This window comes from Littorina saxatilis, linkage group LG5 (assembly GCF_037325665.1).
Source record: "Littorina saxatilis isolate snail1 linkage group LG5, US_GU_Lsax_2.0, whole genome shotgun sequence".
In the NCBI taxonomy this organism is placed as follows: domain Eukaryota; kingdom Metazoa; phylum Mollusca; class Gastropoda; order Littorinimorpha; family Littorinidae; genus Littorina; species Littorina saxatilis.
Window position 1 is genome coordinate 33489553 of NC_090249.1, and position 19808 is coordinate 33509360.

At 43.7% G+C, this 19808-nt stretch overlaps 2 protein-coding genes across 2 annotated transcripts in view; one reads left to right on the forward strand and one right to left on the reverse strand.

Annotated features, from left to right (window-relative positions):
* The first annotated feature begins 112 nt into the window (after positions 1-112).
* LOC138966926 (queuine tRNA-ribosyltransferase catalytic subunit 1-like) lies at positions 113-2776 on the forward strand. Its single transcript, XM_070339326.1, has one exon. It carries the CDS (start codon positions 115-117, stop codon positions 1297-1299), a length of 1185 nt encoding a protein of 394 aa, XP_070195427.1. The 5' UTR covers positions 113-114; the 3' UTR covers positions 1300-2776.
* Positions 2777-5207: 2431 nt separating this feature from the next.
* LOC138966927 (uncharacterized) overlaps positions 5208-19808 on the reverse strand; it is a 30750-nt gene continuing 16149 nt past the window's right edge. Inside the window, exons 18-29 of the mRNA XM_070339327.1 lie at positions 19347-19456; positions 18766-18950; positions 18490-18610; positions 17889-18104; positions 17166-17265; positions 16626-16757; positions 16306-16349; positions 15243-15345; positions 12550-14698; positions 7141-7274; positions 6605-6668; positions 5208-6311 (exon numbers count right to left, since the gene is read on the reverse strand). Of these exons, the coding sequence (XP_070195428.1) occupies positions 6193-6311; positions 6605-6668; positions 7141-7274; positions 12550-14698; positions 15243-15345; positions 16306-16349; positions 16626-16757; positions 17166-17265; positions 17889-18104; positions 18490-18610; positions 18766-18950; positions 19347-19456 (3477 nt within the window). The 3' untranslated portion in view covers positions 5208-6192. The remainder of the gene's footprint in view (positions 6312-6604; positions 6669-7140; positions 7275-12549; positions 14699-15242; positions 15346-16305; positions 16350-16625; positions 16758-17165; positions 17266-17888; positions 18105-18489; positions 18611-18765; positions 18951-19346; positions 19457-19808) is intronic.

Genomic DNA, 19808 nt, shown 5'->3' on the forward strand with positions numbered 1-19808 from the left:
CTATTTTGCAAGGGTAAATTTTCCTCTCTGCATTTGACAAGAATAAAATGGACGTCCCCTCATTGTCTGACAAGAGTTGCTTCCCTTGCAACTATCGTTTCCTCGTGTTGCAAGATGGCTGCCAAACACTCGGCGCTGTCTCTGAAGATCCTGGCGGAATGCCCGGTCACGAAAGCTCGAGCGTGCGAAATGAAGCTACCACACGCTCTAGTAAAGACGCCTGTATTCATGCCCGTAGGAACTCAGGGATCGCTGAAAGGACTCGTTCCCGATCAGCTGCGGGACTTGGACTGCCGTATCATTCTGGGCAACACTTACCACCTGGGTCACAGACCGGGCCCTGAGTTACTGGAGAAAGCCGGAGGCCTGCACAGTTTCATGAAGTGGGACAGAGCTCTGCTTACCGACAGTGGTGGCTTTCAGATGGTGTCGCTGCTGAAACTTGCGGAGATTACCGAGGAAGGAGTGAAGTTCCAATCCCCGCACGATGGTTCTGAGATGCTGCTGACCCCGGAACATTCCATCGAGATTCAGAACGCTATCGGAGCAGACATCATAATGCAGCTCGATGATGTCGTGTCCAGCACTGTTTCCGGCCCCAGAGTGGAAGAAGCCATGCATCGGACCATTCGTTGGCTGGATCGGTGCATCACTGCCCACAAACGTCCCCATGATCAGAACATTTTCCCCATTGTGCAGGGTGGCCTTGATGAAAATCTGCGACGTCAGTGTGCTAAAGAACTGATCAAGCGAGATGTACCTGGGTTTGCCATCGGAGGACTGAGTGGTGGAGAATCCAAGGAACACTTCTGGAGAATGGTGACAGTGTCCACTGATGAACTACCCAACAGCAAACCTCGCTATTTGATGGGTGTAGGTTTTGCAGTAGACCTGGTGGTGTGCGTAGCTCTTGGTTGCGACATGTTTGACTGTGTTTTCCCAACCAGAACAGCTAGATTTGGGTGTGCTCTGGTTCGCACAGGCCAGCTGAATTTGAAAACCAAATTGTTTGCTAAAGATTTTCGCCCAATAGACGGGGACTGCAAGTGCTCAACATGTGCCAAGTACACGAGAGCATACCTACACACTGTAGCGACCAATGAGACAGTTGCATGCACATTGCTCACAGTGCACAATGTTGCATACCAGATGTCACTCATGTTAGCCATGCACACCAGCATCATTGAGCAGAGATTTCCAGAGTGCGTTCAGAAGTTCTTCGAAGACATGTTTCCCGAGAAAAACTACCCGGACTGGGCTGTAAAAGCACTTGCTTCTGTGAACATTGTTTTAAAATGAAATTGTTTCAGCAGTTTTGTTGTTCCGCCAGGTTCTATACTGAACTTTACATACTAACCATTTTCTTTGCAGGTTATCTGCCCATGTTCATGCAAAACAGTGTCCCGTAGACAATGTAAGCAAACATTGTAAAAAAAAAAAAAGGCAGCTTTATTAAGATGAAGATGAAAGTAAAAGGTCTGACAGTCTGCATCCATATATTTATATACGACTTGTGTCTGTGTGTGTGTGTGTGTGTGTGTGTCCGCGATGCACGCCCAAGGTTCTCGATGGATCTCTTTCAAATTTGGTGGGCATATTCAGGTAGACCCCGGACACAATCTGGTCGATGAGATATTTCAACACGTGCTCTTACCGCAGCGCTGAACCGATTTTGGTTTTTCTCTGGATCCATTCCCAGTAACTCTTCCTTATCTTCTCCAGTGTTTTCAGCGTTTATCTCCCTTCCTTCGTGTGGCGTCAATCCATATTCCCGTTAATACGTTACTATTTTTAGAATGTCACTGCACTGTTCAGAACGCTTTTCTTGCACCCGTAAGTTGTGCTTACTGTAAAAGTGAAAAGGTCGAATCAATTTATAGCCACGCGAAAAATACACTGTCATCTATCTCTATATATTTATAGATATATATACATATACATATATATATATACGGCTTCTCTGTGTGTGTGTGTGTGTGTGTGGGCAACACCTGTGGATTGTAGACTTCTGTTTGTGATGTGGTCTGGCGGCTTTGGTGTGTTCAGGCCTTCCTTCGAGAAGCCATAACAGTTATTCTCAATCCCGTTTGAGTGGACTTCGCCTTCAAAGGTGATTGTGGTGTTTCGGCACTCGGTTACATTTGGCGTCGTCGACAGCGATGGGACTCGACATGAAATGTTCAGGCCACTGAATCATTTTCGTGCTGTTCCCATTCCACCTGGGAGGGACCTAAGCTTGGCGGATCCATGGTTCGGAACTTTGGGGACAAAGTTCATTCAAAGGGGGTCGAGTGTGACAGGGAGACTACCGTCGCCCTTCACAGCAGACTCTGCAGAGTTGTTCGCCTTAGAAGTTGTGGGCTTTCCTTGCACTGTACCCGTAAGTTGTCCTCACTGTAAAAGTGCAAAGGTCGAATCTATTTATCGAAAAATCCACTGTCATCTATCTCTAAATATTTATATATAGATATATATATATACGGCTTCTGTGTGTGTGTGTGTGTGTGGAGGCAACACCTGTGGACTGTAGAGTTCTGTTTGTGATGGGGTCTGGTGGCTTTTGTCTGTCTGCATGTTCTGGCATTTGAGAAGCCATAACAGATAATATAGGGCTTAGAAATAAGCTCTAAAATTCTCAATCCCGTTTGAGAGGACTTCGCCTTCAAAGGTGATTGTGGTGAACCGCCACGCTGTCTCTGTCTCGCGATTCACCCCGGCAAAGCCGGGTATTCCTCTAGTTCCAATATATTTGTTTTAATAAAATGTGTATGTTGGTTGTGGAATTTTTTTAAAAATTTTTTTTTTATTTAGGGGGGGGGGGGGGGGGGGGTTGGGAGATGGCTGTGAGACACCAAAAAAACTGGAGGAGGGGGGGGGGGGAGGGGGGGGGGAGGAAGGAAAGTTTTTGGTAGGAGCTGTTGCACAACATGTTCATTTTTAATTGTCACTACCTTTTCGTATAAGATTGACACCACAATTCTTGTGTTTCATTTTTAGTTTTTATGCTTGTAGTTGTATTGTTGATGGTGATGTTCTTCTGTAGCTGTATGATTCTGTTAAGTTTGAAAAGCAAAAAAGAAGCACACTGTGTATTGGGGCTAACATACTATCAAAGTATCATAGATCTGGCAGTTATGTTCTAAAAGCCTGTTGAATATTGAACGAGTATGTGTGCGAGTATATATATATATATGCTGTATTCGATAATCAAGCCATAGTTGCTAAGCTGTTTGGACATTTTTTTGTGTGCTGCTGTTGTAATATACATGTAATATGATACAAACTTAAACAAACGATAAAGCTAAGAGCTTTTAACGCGCAAGTCCATTATGCAACCACTACAATGTACAAGCTATTCTGAAAATAATTGTGCTGTATATATATATGATCATCAGAATCATGAACCATGTATCACATTTGTATTGTACTACGTTGCAAGCCCCTGGAGCAAATTTTTGATTAGTGCTTTTGTGAACAAGAAACAATTGACAAGTGGCTCTATCCTATCTCCCCCCTTTCCCCGTCGCGGTATAACCTTCGTGGTTGAAAACGACGTTAAACACCAAATAAAGAAAGAAAGAAAGATCACATTTGTAGTGCTATGCTATTCATTATTCATAAACAGGAAATGATGTGGTCATAAGCAGACAGTTTCAGAGACCAAAGAGTGAACAGCTGACTTTTTTTGTGGAGAGTTTTTGTGACTCCGAGTGTGTTTGCATGCATGCGTGTGTGTGTGTGTGTGTGTGTGTGTGTGTGTGTGAATAGTGAATCGGAGAAGACTACTGAGCTGATCATGTCTGTGTGCATATCTGAGTGTGTGTGTTCTTTCTCTGGATTTACACATATTGGATGAAGAAAAATTCTATCAAAATCTGTAGTTTTCCTTTTGCCTGTAGTTTCCAGTGTGTATGTGTGTTTGAAAGAGAGAGAGAGAGAGAGAGAGAGAGAGAGAGAGAGATGTATAAACAGATCGGATGACCAGAAGCATGCAAGTTATTAATTCACTGTAGTCATTTTACAAGCACAAAATCTGTGTGTTCTTTCCCTGAGCTTAAATAGATTTGACAAAGAAAAAAACTTGTGCCTATCAAAATGTTTTCCTTTTCCCCCCCTTGTTTGTGTGTGTGTGAGTGTGTTTGTAAGAGGGAGAGAGACAGATAAATATAAACAGATCTCATGATCAGATGCATACAATATTAGTTACTTCACTGTTCCCCTTTTACAAGCACAGAATCTTCAAAATGCAATTCTCTCCAGTCATTCAGAAGTTCCTTGAACATATCTTTAAAGGCATATTTTATTTTGCAGACAAGAGGTGCTTCCTTTTTTATTATATTTAGTCAAGTTTTGACTAAATATTTTAACATCGAGGGGGAATCGAAACGAGGGTCGTGGTGTATGTGCGTGTGTGCGTGTGTGTGTGTGTCTGTGTGTGTGTCTGTGTGTGTGTGTGTGTGTGTAGAGCGATTCAGACTAAACTACTGGACCGATCTTTATGAAATTTGACATGAGAGTTCCTGGGTATGAAATCTCGGAACGTTTTTTTCATTTTTTTGATAAATGTCTTTGATGACGTCATATCCGGCTTTTCGTGAAAGTTGAGGCGGCACTGTCACGCCCTCATTTTTCAACCAAATTGGTTGAAATTTTGGTCAAGTAATCTTCGACGAAGCCCGGGGTTCGGTATTGCATTTCAGCTTGGTGGCTTAAAAATTAATTAATGACTTTGGTCATTAAAAATCTGAAAATTGTAAAAAAAAATAAAAATTTATAAAACGATCCAAATTTACGTTTATCTTATTCTCCATCATTTGCTGATTCCAAAAACATATAAATATGTTATATTCGGATTAAAAACAAGCTCTGAAAATTAAATATATAAAAATTATTATCAAAATTTTTTTTTCGAAATCGTTTTAAAAACACTTTCATCTTATTCCTTGTCGGTTCCTGATTCCAAAAACATATAGATATGATATGTTTGGATTAAAAACACGCTCAGAAAGTTAAAACGAAGAGAGGTACAGAAAAGCGTGCTATGCAGCATAGCGTAACCACTACCCCGCTCTTCTTGTCAATTTCACTGCCTATGCCGTGAGCGGTGGACCACGAGTATACGGTCTTGCTGCGTTGCATTGCGTTCAGTTTCATTCTGTGAGTTCGACAGCTACTTGACTAAATATTGTATTTTCGCCTTACGCGACTTGTTATTTGTTACTGTATGTATACAATAACCCATTATAACAGAACTTTCCTGGGGCAGACGCCAAAACTAAAAAACACTGTCGACAAGAACCATGACAAATGCACAACAGAACATAAACTTTTGTCTTTTTTTTAAGGACATAGCTCAAGCTATGCACAATTTAAAATTAAACCAACACTTAGTAACTGTGAAACACCTTTGTAAAGAATTAAACTAACAAACAGCATATTCAATAACTTCATTTAAAATTACATGTAACCGAGTGCCGGGAGGCAAAGTGCAATCAAACAGGAATGAAAATGTTACGGCTAATTTCTTGGCCCTATAAAAACTGTTATGCAAACCATGAACATACAGACAATCGGAAACCACCAGACCCCGTCACAAACAGAATTCCACAATCCAGAGGTGTTGACTTAAAGGCCAACAACTCGGGTGCAGAGTCTGCTGTGAAAGGAGCGGTAGCCTCCCCTGTCACATACATTTGCCCAAAATGGAATTTAAGTGACTGATGTGCATCATGTTCACTGCATATTACTGGCTTCTAGTGTAAATAGCCCTCTTTATCAACCATTCTTCAAGTTCATTACACAGACCAATACTGTGTTGCTTTTTGATTAGAATATACATTAGCATCAACACAGTACATGTAATTCTGTTTAAAAATGTCACTGTTAACTTTTGCAGTACAGTTCAGTGGAACTTCGATGAAAGGTCATATTTAGACCAGACAAAAGGATTTCCCTGCCAAAATTCTCTATGCTCGATGACATTCAATGAATTTTTGTTCGGGAGGACGACCATCTATGGACAATTTATTATATAAAGGGAAGCAAGCGGTTAAAAACGGGCGTCGATAGAGCCAATGAACAGTGATGTTAACTTGTAGTATTTCATTCACTTGTGCAAATACTTAATTCTAAGGGATACCGTAGAAGTACACTCATTTCTGTTGTTGACCCAGATATATATACTTGTTTCCATCACTGAAAGGTGAGTTTGGTCTGGCCTCCAGTGCCAGGTACAGGGCGGTATGTCAGTTTCTTGTCTTCCACGGCTCTCTTCTTCTCCGTGCTGGGGCACATGTCTTCACGGTGCTTGTCTGCACAGTCACACACCCACACAAATTATAAGATCTGCGTGGGCAAAGACAGGCAGACAGACGTATGGACACACACACACACACACACACACACACACGCACACACACACACTAACACACACGAACGCACCGTGAACACTCACCCACTGACACACACACTGACACGCCGTAGGACACACGCACACACAAACACACACACGATTTCAGGAGGTTAAAACGTGACAGGGGCGGAGGTGGTGTTGCACCGGCAGTGATGGGTCACAGAAACCTTCACTGGTTGCATATTGACTTACTCGAGTAAGCATCACGGTGTTGATTTTGTGTTGACCATTTCTTCAACTTAGCAGCCGCTGAGATCTGCAGAGCACAGAATGCAAATGATAAGGCGAAGTCATTCGTGCGAGAGAGAGAGAGAGAGAGAGAGAGAGAGAGAGAGAGAGACTGGAGAGAAAGAGAGAGAGAGAGAGAGGTATTTGAGCGAATGACTCGAGACTGAGAAGACTCATAGACCTAATACGGGTCCCTGGAAGACTTGAACAGAGAAAGCAACACGCACATTTCGACAGAGGCGTTCACTCACTGGAATGTATACACATAGCATCCATCATATGTGATGCACACCCTCATTGGTAAACGCAGACACACACTCACACCTCCACAGACACTGACTGACACACACATACCGTTGTGACACACACGGTCTCCACACACACACACACACACACACTGGCTGCACACGCGCGCGCGCACGCTTACACTCACAGACATGCACACGGCACTGAGACACGCACACGGGCACGCACACACACACACACACACACACACTTACTCCTTCTGACTGTGCCATAGGTGAGGTATCACCCTCTATATCAAGTGGAGGTGATGCCGATGACGTCATTGGACCCAGTGATCTCCCCGAAGAGGCTTGAGACAGCCGGTTGTCTCCTTCTGCCTTCTGGCTCTCTTCAAGACAACGGATCAAAAACATATCTCTTCTTACTCTTCTATTTTTATTTCTAATTTTTAAATTTGAATAGCCTGTGAACAAACAATTGCGGATCGACGACGAGTCAATCTTCATAATAAATTATGTTGAAACACTTGAAGACAGGCTTAACTGGCCTGGCACAACTACAGAAGTACTCATGGCACAAAATCAGGTTTAATACTGGTGTAATCTGTAAAAATCGAATCAAAGAAAAGATACACTACTCAAACTGGGTCAGTGCTAGCCACCACATCAGTGGAGCATGTGTCAAAGCGCCGGTCTATCCGAAGTACCCTACTCCTTGTAAATCAGCCGCCACAAATATCGTCAAAACTTTTACATGGGATAAAGCACGCATCCTTCGACTTGGATACACAGCAAAAAATAAGAAGCCTTTTTTTTCATTTGCAGGGTTGAATTTAATTGTTGAATGGATATCATAGATTGACAATTGGCGTCACTTCGAAAAGTAACTATCAGGAAGAACAAGAAGGGCAAAGCCCATACGACTCACATGCTTGACCTTGACCTTTACATGACCTTGACCTTCAGCTAAACCTAGCAATGACATACACTAAGAACTGCTTTACACATTTTTCCTACCAAAATACATGTGACCTTGACCCAAGGTCAAGGTCATCCAAGGTCATGCAACACAAAGCTGTTAATTCAAGACATAGGAAGTACAATGGTGCTTATTGGCTCTTTCTACCATGAGATATGGTCACTTTTAGTGGTTCACTACCTTATTTTGGTCACATTTCATAAGGGTCAAAGTGACCTTGACCTTGCTCATATGTGACCAAATGTGTCTCATGATGAAAGCATAACATGTGCCCCACATAATTTTTAAGTTTGAAACAGTTATCTTCCATAGTTCAGGGTCAAGGTCACTTCAAAATATGTATACAATCCAACTTTGAAGAGCTCCTGTGACCTTGACCTTGAAGCAAGGTAAACCAAACTGGTATCAAAAGATGGGGCTTACTTTGCCCTATATATCATATATAGGTGAGGTATTGAATCTCAACAAGAAGGGCAAAGCCCATACGACTCACATGCTTTACACATTTTTCCTACCAAAATACATGTGACCTTGACCCAAGGTCAAGGTCATGCAACACAAAGCTGTTAATTCAAGACATAGGAAGTACAATGCTGCTTATTGGCTCTTTCTACCATGAGATATGGTCACTTTTAGTGGTTCACTACCTTATTTTGGTCACATTTCATAAGGGTCAAAGTGACCTTGACCATATGTGACCAAATGTGTCTCATGATGAAAGCATAACATGTGCCCCACATAATTTTTAAGTTTGAAACAGTTATCTTCCATAGTTCAGGGTCAAGGTCACTTCAAAATATGTATACAATCCAACTTTGAAGAGCTCCTGTGACCTTGACCTTGAAGCAAGGTAAACCAAACTGGTATCAAAAGATGGGGCTTACTTTGCCCTATATATCATATATAGGTGAGGTATTGAATCTCAAAAACTTCAGAGAAAATGGGAAAAATATGAAAAATAGCTGTTTTGTAGGCAACATTTATGGCCCCTGCGACCTTGACCTTGAAGTAAGGTCAAGATGCTATGTATGTTTTTTGGGGCCTTGTCATCATACACCATCTTGCCAAATTTGGTACTGATAGACTGAATAGTGTCCAAGAAATATCCAACGTTAAAGTTTTCCGGACGGACGTCCGGACGGACGGACGGACGACTCGGGTGAGTAGGGGAGGGTGGGGCAGGTAGGGTCAGGGGCAGGTTGGGTCACCTTGAATAACTCTCACAATTGAAAAGATATTCCCGTTTCGTTTCCGATCTATGTTTTTGAATGTCCCAGTGCGTCCCTATCGCCAATTTGTTTGAATGGTAGTGATGTGCAAGTATGGATCCGGTGGTTTCACCATGAAATTTGACAGTAAGTGACTTTTTTGACTCTCATACTTTTTGTTCTATACGTGGATTAACAGGGTGCTCATGGATGATATCTTTAGTATACACACCTGATTCATTTTAGAAGTGAATTGTGCTGTTTAAATTCGTATTTAAATTGAATCGAAACGTAACAGACCGATTTCTTTGTGCACCCTGTGCGGGGCAGGTAGGGTATGGGCAGGTTGGGTCAGTGACTCGACCTGCCCCGTCATTACCCAACCTGCCCCTTCTTTACATATAGAGAATACTACATGGCTTGCTGTGTCGTACCAGATTTACACGAGTTTTTTTAATTTAATATTGAACTGCGAGCGAAAGCCATGTAGTATTCTGTTTATCCTACATATTTTACTTACGTGTATTCAACTGAAAATGTCCTGCAGTCGAGGCATTGTAAAAGCTGGTTGGCCTTGAGACCTGGGTCAATGATCGGTACTTGCAATCTGAACACAGCTGCCTGTCCAGACACTGACCTTCTTACCCGGGGTCAATGACCGAGTTTTTATATGAGAGGAAAGTCTCTGAAGGATTGGTCAGCGCAGAATAAGATAAGAGAGGGGTTGAAGTGAATAGCGCAAAGAGGGGGGAGGGAGGGGGGGTAGTAGCTATTTTGACTGCTGATGCAATCGCCAGCGGCTCGTGGCACTGGAGGGGTGGTGACACGGTCAAGTGAGGCGGAGAGGGGTAGCTGTCTAGCCACTGTGTCTGGCCTTGATTGGTGGTAGTCCTGAGTCCTTCTCAAAGTGGGGGGGGGGGGGGGGGGGGGATGAGTGGGCAGTAGAGAAGTGACAGACGACTTTGTGCTTCAGCGAAATTTGAACCCGCACGGCGGGCGATTTCAGCAGAATTTCGAACCCGCCCGACGAGATTTGAACCCGCCGGGGGCGATCGGGCGACCGCCAATATTCAGCCCTGTAAGCAGTGGAAAAACAGGTCCCTGCCAGACTTGCTTGACATGACCTCATTTACATGATATACACACGTGTGATTTGAACGATTATTATCTCACGAGTGTCTCTCTCACGTATGTAGGATAAATTTGTTATTGCATGAAATATGAATCATAGGTGAATTTGTTTGTATGTACGCGCGCGATTGTGTGTTGATGGGTGCGTGTATTTCAAGGCATAGTAAGCCTCCCGTAAACCATCACAGATACGGTCAGGCTTTTACACACAGTACAAACACCCTTTCATTTAAACACTCACCGATTGAGAACATCCTAGGTGCCCTCCGTAAAGAGCGAACAATTTTCAAAGAATTTATTTTTGCGCGTGTGATCCAGTTTCCCTTTTTCACAATGTAGTCGTCAGTTAGTTATTTGAATGCGACTCGATGTGAGCTTATTTACAATAGCACGTTTTTATGCACGAAACAAACGGCTGTGGTTCACAAGAACTCTAGCGATGGCTTTTGACTGTTGAGAGGAACGGCGATATGCATAAACCGTCGTCTGCTACGACCCTTGCGTGACCCTGCTTCAGGGCTTTTCTTTTTTCAAACTTTCACAACTTCGAATTTTACTGATCTTGTCTTGATGAAAAAAGAATTCTTTTGTAAGAATATTTGTGTAACAAGCTGTCAATTTATTATTTAGATTTTAAAAGTTAGGTCTAGCGCAAAAACGCACCACGGTCCAAAAACATTCTGATAATCATCGATAGAATGAGACCCAAAGGGAAGTAACTCATTTTTGACCTGAGTTCAGGATGGGTCCAAAAGTGTTCGAGACAATCTGCAAAATTAATTCTTTAAAAATTGCTCGCTCTTTACGTAGGGCACCTAGGATGTTCCCGTTTGGTGAGCGTTCAAATGGAAGGGTGTTTGTACTGTGTGTAAAAGCCTGACAGTATCTGTGATGGTTTACGGGAGGCTTACTGTCCGGGCGTGATTTCCGGTATTGAATATTCATAACAGCCGTCCAGCACCAAAACGAGGCGCCATTGTTGTAGAGGAACAAGTCCACGAAAATAAATTCTTTGAAAATTTCTCACGCTCGACAGAAAGCAGCCAGGATGTTCCCGTTCGGTGAGCGTTCAAATGGAAGTATGCTTGTACTGTATGTAGACGCTTGGGGAGCTCTGTGATGGTTTACGGGAGGCTTACTGTGCCTTTCATGTGTATGAGTTATAAATATTGTTTGTGTTACAGAATGACAGGTTTTGTTTATTGCAACAGCAACGGCACCATTTGTATTCAACCCTGACCTCTTATTTCAGTTATGTTTTTAATAACAACACGCACAGACATGCGAAGTTATGTTATTTTCCATTGATGTTTTTTAATATTATTTTTTGCTTCGTGTTTGTTTTTGGTAAGTTGTTACTATTGGCAATTTTCTTGTTCTTCTTTGTTTGGTTGGTTGTTTTCATATCTCAATTATATACACGGGTTAATTGTGGTATCGTTCAGCTAGTCAATTTATTAATTTACCTTTATTTTGGCAGGATAATAGCTGTTTTTCTCAAGTTGACCCAACCTTCCCCACAGGGGTACCCAACCTGCCCCGTGGTGGGGCAGGTTGGGTATTTTTGGTGACCTTTTTATTTATCGTTTATCTCTCATGATTAGAACGATTTATTTTCGAATGTTGAATTATTGTATTGCAAAAGGATTAAAGTTTTCTTAAAAAGTTGTTTGAAATGTTTTCACTGGTTAATCTTTGAATGAGAGTGAAAAAGGATTTTTTTGACCCTACCTGCCCCACCCTCCCCTACATAGACTCACTTTTGCTTCGCATGTGAGTCAAAAACTTCAGAGAAAATGGGAAAAATATGAAAAATAGCTGTTTTTTAGGCAACATTTATGGCCCCTGCGACCTTGACCTTGAAGCAAGGTCAAGATGCTATGTATGATTTTTGGGGCCTTGTCATCATACACCATCTTGCCAAATTTGGTACTGATAGACTGAATAGTGTCCAAGAAATATCCAACGTTAAAGTTTTCCGGACGGACGGGGGGGAACGGACGGACGGACGGACGGACGGACGACTCGGGTGAGTACATAGACTCACTTTTGCTTCGCATGTGAGTCAAAAAACCCACTCTGCACAAAGAGCAGCTGGGCTGTAGATTTTCAAATGGAGGGATGCGTTTATGGCCGGTCTATGGTGATCTACAAGATGGTATTAGGAAGGTACTAACAAAAGCTGATTGTTTGGGGTTGAAAACTTCGTTGAGAGAAGGTTGAGACGTAGACGTAATTTTCCTCCTTTTCAAAAAGAAAATCGTGTGCTTTTGAGACAGAGTCACGGTGGCCCGGCCTTCAGACACAAACATATAAGAGCAATTAAAGCAAGATGCAGAGTCTTACCTTGCGACTGCTGTTCCCTACGAAGCGGCTGGGCCAGACCGATACTAATACGGTGTGTGGGGGTGCGAGGTCTGTGGTGCTGAGAGCGATGACTGCTGTACAGAAACCCAGGAGACCTGCTTCGGCCAGCCAGCAGACGCCGAGTCGTCGCCGCCAGGTCGTCGTTGAAAGAAGACCCAGAGTAGCGAGACTCTTCACAGTCTTCTCTTCTGTCTACTTGTGGCGGGATCTGTTCTGCGTTGCTGTACCAACTGCTAAAGGAGGGCCGAGACCCAGTGGAGAAGTTATCGGTGGACATTTGTGTTCGCTCTGTCGGGCCAAGTTCCTTGCCGTCACTCTGCCTGTTGTAGACAGATGACTCTCCTGATGGTCTCTGGTATCTGGTGACTTCAGACGGAGATCTGCTCAACAACAACGTATCATTAACGTTGTCTGAGTTTCCGTAGCTTTGAGACTTTGGGACTGAAGGCATACGATGATATGAGGTTTCATCTGCAAACCTATCTGAGGCTGAACCTCTTCTCGAATCAGCCACTGCAGGATCATGTCGGTATTCTGAAGCTGCTGGACATCTGGAATACGAGTTTTCAGCTGCACGCTGATGGCTGTCTCGTGATTCCACGCTGAAATTGGAAACATCAGATAAACGGTAATCTGATGCTCTATCTCTCTCGTATCCTGCTTGATTTGCCCGCCAATAAGAAGAGATGGGAGACGTTGGCAGTGGCTGAACAAACTGACTGGAAGCGAAGGTCGGATCTTTGCCAAACTCAGCTGATCTGTAAACATCACCACCAGCCCTTCTAGCAGGCATCCCTGCAGTTTCGTGGCGGGTAGGTATTGATGGCAAGAAGTCTGACAAAATGTTGCTGTTCTTGTTGTTGTTGTCATGGTGTTCGGAAAAATTAAAGTCCTCTCTCCAGTCTTTCTTTGGAAGCAGACTTTTGGCTTTGGCTTGTTGTCGAGTTGTTTCAGAAATAGCTGAGTACTCCTCAAATCTTTGGTCAGGATTCAGACTAGAACCTCTGCTGGGGACAACGCCAAAACCTTTCTTGGAGTATTGGGGGTGTTCGTACCAAAAGGGATCACCATCGCAGCTTTTTGAGACCCCCCTGAACTCGTCTGGGATGTTGAAATCATGCTGAGGACTATGGAATAGCGAACTGTGTTGGCTGTGTTGAGGAGAGTGAGATGGAAGACCTTGCACCGACCCTGGAAAGTCATTTTGTGATATCAGATGCTCTGACCTTCCCTCTATCATGCCATGATTGAGGGTATCACTGATATGACTCAAAGCTCGACCGGTGTCGCCATTTCTCGCGTCTGTCAGAGGCCTGTTCAACCTGGTGCCTTGGTGTGATTGTTGATGCCAATTTGAAGAACTCACGAAACGCGAATCCTCGTTTTGAAATGATCCGTCGGTGCTACTAGCTTTTGGATTTGCATCATAGTTCTGTTTACTACTCTGTCCACGGTAGTAGTTTTGTTTTTGTGACCAACGATCCACTTCGTCGGGAAAGCCTTGAACAAATGAACAGTTCTGGAGAGTTCTGCCCTCAGAACCATCCCGCAAGGTGCCATGTCCAGATGGATTTCCAGTATTGTAGAAAGATCTTGCCTCAAAATCTTGCATCCGTGTTTTCTGCCAAACGGATGATTGGGCTGTGTCGTCAACAGTCTGCTGTGTTTCTGATCTCTTGTAATAGCCTGCAACGCTAGCCTTAGAGCGTTCAGCGTCAGACTGCTGAGCGTTAGGCAGTAGAAACGGGGTTGGCTGGTCACTGATGTGGTGACCACTGGAAGATGAGGACACAACATAATGCTGCTGACTAACCTCTGGCGACACAAAGTCAGAATGTTCACCTGGGAAAAGCCCAGTCCTTCTAGCTTCTTGTCTGTCAAAGTCATTCGTCATTTCAGACCGATCTCCATAACCAACAAGAAGAGGAGAGCCAAGATCTGCACTGCGCAGGCTGGACGCAGCTCGGTCTGTGTATGGTTGTGCTGCGCGTTGGCTGGAATTGCTGTAATGTTGGCTTTGAGGTTGCTCTGTCGTTGTCCACTCATGACTGGACTGAGATTGATGGACGTAGGGTTGCTGTGGTCTTAGCTGCAGACCTCTGTCCATGCTCACCACGCGGTGTAGGTTCTGCGAGAGGGAGGCGATTAGCGTGAGAGTTGCAACGTGAGTGGGATGAGTCAGTTTTGTTTTGGACCGAGCTAATAGTAAATGATCAAATGCAGTACAGCTTCTTTGACATATCCAGTCTTAGGTGGGGGGCATGCACGCACACACACACACACACACACACACACACACACACACACACACACACACACACACACGCACACACACAGAGACAGACAGACAGTCAAACAGAGATACATTGCGCGCTAGAGAGAGAGGGAGAGAGACAGAAACATAGACAGAGTGAAAGACAGACAGCTAGACAGAGAGACAGACAGAGAGAGACGGACAGGAACAGAGAGAGAGAGAGAGAGAGAGAGAGAGAGAGAGAGAGAGAGAGAGAGAGAGAGAGAGAGAGAGAGAGAGAGAGAGAGAGAGAGAGAGAGAGAGGAGTGTGAGTACATGTGTGCGTGTATTATGTCGTTGTTCATTGAACAAATGCAATTAGCATAGTGTCAGCATAGAAACTTGATCGAGAGTTATATTCTTAAGTGTTTGCATTTACCTCAAAGACACTGTCAGTTAGTTCAGGCAGAAGTGAGTGCAGCTGTTCACGTGACATGGACAACGCTTCACCTAGCCTAGCCCTTGACAGTATTAAGTGGCAGCTGCAAAGAGTTTAAAAGAAGACAGGAATACAATTTTGTAAATTTATACATTCTTTTAAATAAAAAACCCAAGAAAGGTTAAATTTGAGTCACGTTTAATTCAGATCAATGCACAGGCATGCCACAGGCCAAAAATGGTTTTACCTGAAAGAAGTGCGTAGTGGCATTGCAACACGTTCACAAGAACCTCGACCTAACGGTCTTTATAGTGGACAAACAAGAGACACCACTAAAGACTTATCTCAGAATGTGCCCAAGATGGTTGTAGCAGTTCTTGTGAACGAAACGTTCCAAACTTTTTTCGTTTTTTGGCTCACGTAAGTGTAGCCTATGCGATCGTAACTTTGTCTGTCTGTGCGTGTGTGCGTGTGTATGTCTGTGGTAGAAACTTTAACATTTGAAGACGTCACATTATGGCGTAAGAGGGTTAGACGTCACGCGAAGGAATTACTGAAAGTCTCGGTCATTGTTATTTTGAGCGGGCCGAGACTAGTTGGCAGTCGTGTCCCTGTAAGTTACAGGCTACATGCAGACAGACAGATCTAGATCTAGTGTCTCGCTTTCTTGCACAGTGTCACCTATGCTTACTGTGTGTGTGTGTGTGTGTATGTGTGACGGAGTGATTGAGTTTGTGTTACTGTTTGTCGATTTCTTACGTGAGCCTTGAAGGCTTCGCCTCTTGTTTATTCTTCAGTTGGAAGGTTACTAGTCTATTTGTTTTGGATTACAATTGTTTTAACTTAAGTAAGAAAGTGTAAAAAAAACAACAACAGTTATAGTGTGTCAAAAAAACATCTCTCCTTTTGCTTGCTAGGATCTGAGACCATAAGATTAACATTACCAACAGAATAACAGTCCGTTTATTTGAAAGTTGATCAAGTACTTTGTATTTGCTTACTACCTGAAACATCCCCCCCCCCCTTCCTCTCCACCCGGCTATGTCAGATTCCAGCCACTTACCTGAAAGAGTTCAGACAAGGTATTCCCAGAAGGAATTTTTCCTCCTGAAATTGTAAATGAAATAGAGTAAAAACAAAAGCTAACGACAATGCTGGCGTACTTTCTTTCACCGTCAAACATATCGAAAATAAACCAGTAATATCTTTCCGCAGCTGATAGAAATGCGACAATAAAGAACAACGAACATTTGCAGGAGTGAGCGACAATAGGCACACTCTCTTGAGCATTTAGAATAATAGTGCGACTTCCTAAATCATCTGCCCACATACAAGACCAGAAACAGTTATACTAATTAATTAGCTAATGAGATATATACGTACTTTGGTGATTTCAGATGGCAGGTGAAGATTCCCTAACATCGGACCTGTACCGGCCCCACCGCTGGAATCCGATGACGTAGCCAGGTGAGCCAGGTTGGATGCTACCTCACCGGGTGTTCTACATAATAATATCTGTAAAAATATCACTAAGATGTATCATATTCAATCATGCCCATAAAATTGTCGCTTATAGTTCATGTTAAAACACGTGTTCACAAATATAATAAAAATGATTTGTTAATATAAAACCATTATAACGATGGTATGCAATTTTGTTTTTGCAACACGTACGATGATAAATGAACACATAATCTTTCGCCCATTAGCTAACTTTTTCCACCTTTAATGTTTTCTGAAATTATGCGAAAGGTATTGGTCAAACTCCAGTGACTTTTGTTGTTACTTCATTTACCTTTGGACAGACCTCATGGAATTGGTTCTGGGATAAAACTCTGTGGTTGTCAAGGCGTTCAGCCTTAAAGTTCCGGTCTTGTAGGGATAAAGCAACTGCATCATTGAATATGTGAACCAAATACGTACCTTGTATGTTGCTGTGAATCCTTTAGCCGCTGCCGACAGGTTGGCAATCAGGGCTTGCAGCTGTACGAGCTTCTTCAACGTGTTTCGTTCAAACAGGCTTCTGCAACAGACAGACCGACCGACAGACCAAAATACACACAGAAAGACAGAAAAACAGACAGGAAGACAGACGAACATACGTCCAGGCATAATACATATGGGCAGGCAAGAACTAGTGTTTCGCATGCACGTACTCGTACACGACGCATGTGCACAATTCGACACACATCATGCATACGCACGTTCGTCCGAACAGATGCAAGCTTGGTTTTGGGTATATCTTATTGTTAGTTTGAATTTCTCTTGCAAAGTCTGGGATGGAAAGCCATGAGAGTTACATCATTTAAGCCGTTTGCTATGGTAGAACACTCTAACACTTTTGCTGGTAGACAATGCATGCGTCCGTCGCGATATAACCTTCGTGGTTGAAAACGACGTTAAACACCAAATAAAGAAAGAAATGCATGCGTACTGAAGAGAACACCCAGCGCAAAACCGGATCAAATCATCTTTTTCAATTGATAACTCACCTGTTGGTATCATCAAGAGAGTGCACAGGGATCCAGGCCGCTGTTATTTTTTCCAGCACACCCTCATCTCTTCAGCGTGTAACAACACGGCACCTTTGTGCACGTTCAAAACATGCCTCAGTCACAATTATCCAGTACTACACCTGTAAGGTACCTGTTGGCATCACCCAGAGAGTGCACAATGATCCACACCGTGGACAGCGGAAGACCCAGTGCGGTCAGTTTCTCGGTCAGTCTCTCCAGCCCTCCCTCTTCCCTCAGCTCTTCAGCGTGCAACAGCACAGCGCCTCGGTGCACGTTCACCAACACGTCGGGGTAGTGCGTGAGTCCAATGCTGGCGTAGTCTCTTCTCATCACCATCACGTTGTGTCTGCACAAACAAAAGTAGAGAAAATGTGGTACTTTGAATTAGCACACCACCTAAATTATCTGTGGTTAAAGGAATATCGAATCTGACGACATGTACTAGCATCACTAACGCCGCTGTGTGATTATATACATATGTGTGTGTGTGTGTGTGTGTGTGTGTGTGTGTGTGTGTGTGTGTGTGTGTGTGTGTGCGTGTGCGTGTGCGTGTGTGTACGCGCGTCCGTCCGTCTGTATGTGTCTCAGTGTGTCTGACAGCGCACTTGCTCTTGTTTCAGTATTTGCATACCAATCCTGCGCTTGTTTTTCCATGATAGCTATAGAACCATCTGAGTATCAGGAGAAATGATGGAGTGTTGACGATGAATACGATGTAACAACACACATACCTTGTTTCCAGAAGTTGCAGCAACTGTTGGTGCTGGATCAGTTCTTTTGATCCGACAACGGTGACACAGTTCTCATCCGATGGCGTCACTTTATATGCCGGCTGTGTATTGGACACTTTATCTGTACACACATAAAGAAAAACGGTACTTTAGTTGAAGTTTTGTTATATCGAAAGTCATCTTTTTAAGTAAAAATTCAAGCCTTCCTTCAAATCTCTGTTATCTTTATCGACACTCAAATTCGCCTAGAGAGGGAGGGAGGGTGGGGGGTCTGACCTTGACCTTGACGACAGTGTGTCTCCGTGGTGGAGAGACCCACATAGCTGATGTCCTCCGACTGACAGGTTTTGCTGAGTGAGGAGTCCTTGTCGGCCTCAAACTCCATTACAAGTGTGCAGCAAGGCGCCAAGCTGTTAACTATTGTCTGCTCCCAGGTGATCAGGCAATCGCACTCCTCCGGCCTTGAACACAGAAGTATTAGAGAAAGTGAGCTGGGGTAGTCGTGGGTGACCTAGCGAAAGTGGTGTTGGGGGGGGGGGGGGGGGGGGGGGAGGGAGGACCGGGCGTTGGGGGCGGTGTGGGGTAGGGGGTTGGACGAGGAGGGAGGGAGACAGACAGGTAGACGGGTAGGAAACATGAGAGAGCTAGAGAGAGAGAGAGAGAGAGAGAGAGAGAGACAGAGAGAGACAGAGAGAGACAGACAGAGACAGAGACAGAGACAGAGAGATACAAAAAGAGACACAGAGACACACAGAGACACACACAGAGAGACAGAACCAGACTGACAGACAGACAGACAGACAAGTTTCTCATTCCTTCATCTGCCTCTCCCAACACCACACTAACATAGGGCCTACCAGCTTCCATCAGCAGCAGTGGCAGTCTTTGTCGGAGTACCGTCTATGCTGATGGCGGCCTGTAGCACTTTCGCCAACGTCACTTGGTCACGTCTCAACACCACCAACATCTGCAACCGTCACAATACTCCAACCACACACCAACTGAGATACCCCCCCCCTCCCCTCCCCCCAAAAAATGAATACAAAATAGACAAACTGTTCATAACAAAAATAATGTGCAGAATTCCATGTGTGACATCGTCTTGTTTCGACACCAGCAATATCATATCACATCCACAGTTACTGTATGAAATGTGAAAACCCAACCACATTCTTTCCACCGACATACTTTCTAACTGAAAGAATGCACAGTGCTTCATCTGTGATTCTGAGATGAGTGTAAGCCGGTACATTATGCATGTTCTTTGTATTACACAGGACATTATAATGAATGGATTGATTGATTGATTGATTGATAAA

Excerpts from the sequence above, each read along its gene's own strand:
- LOC138966926 (XM_070339326.1), top strand. The coding sequence starts at position 115 with ATGGCTGCCAAACACTCGGCGCTGTCTCTGAAGATCCTGGCGGAATGC.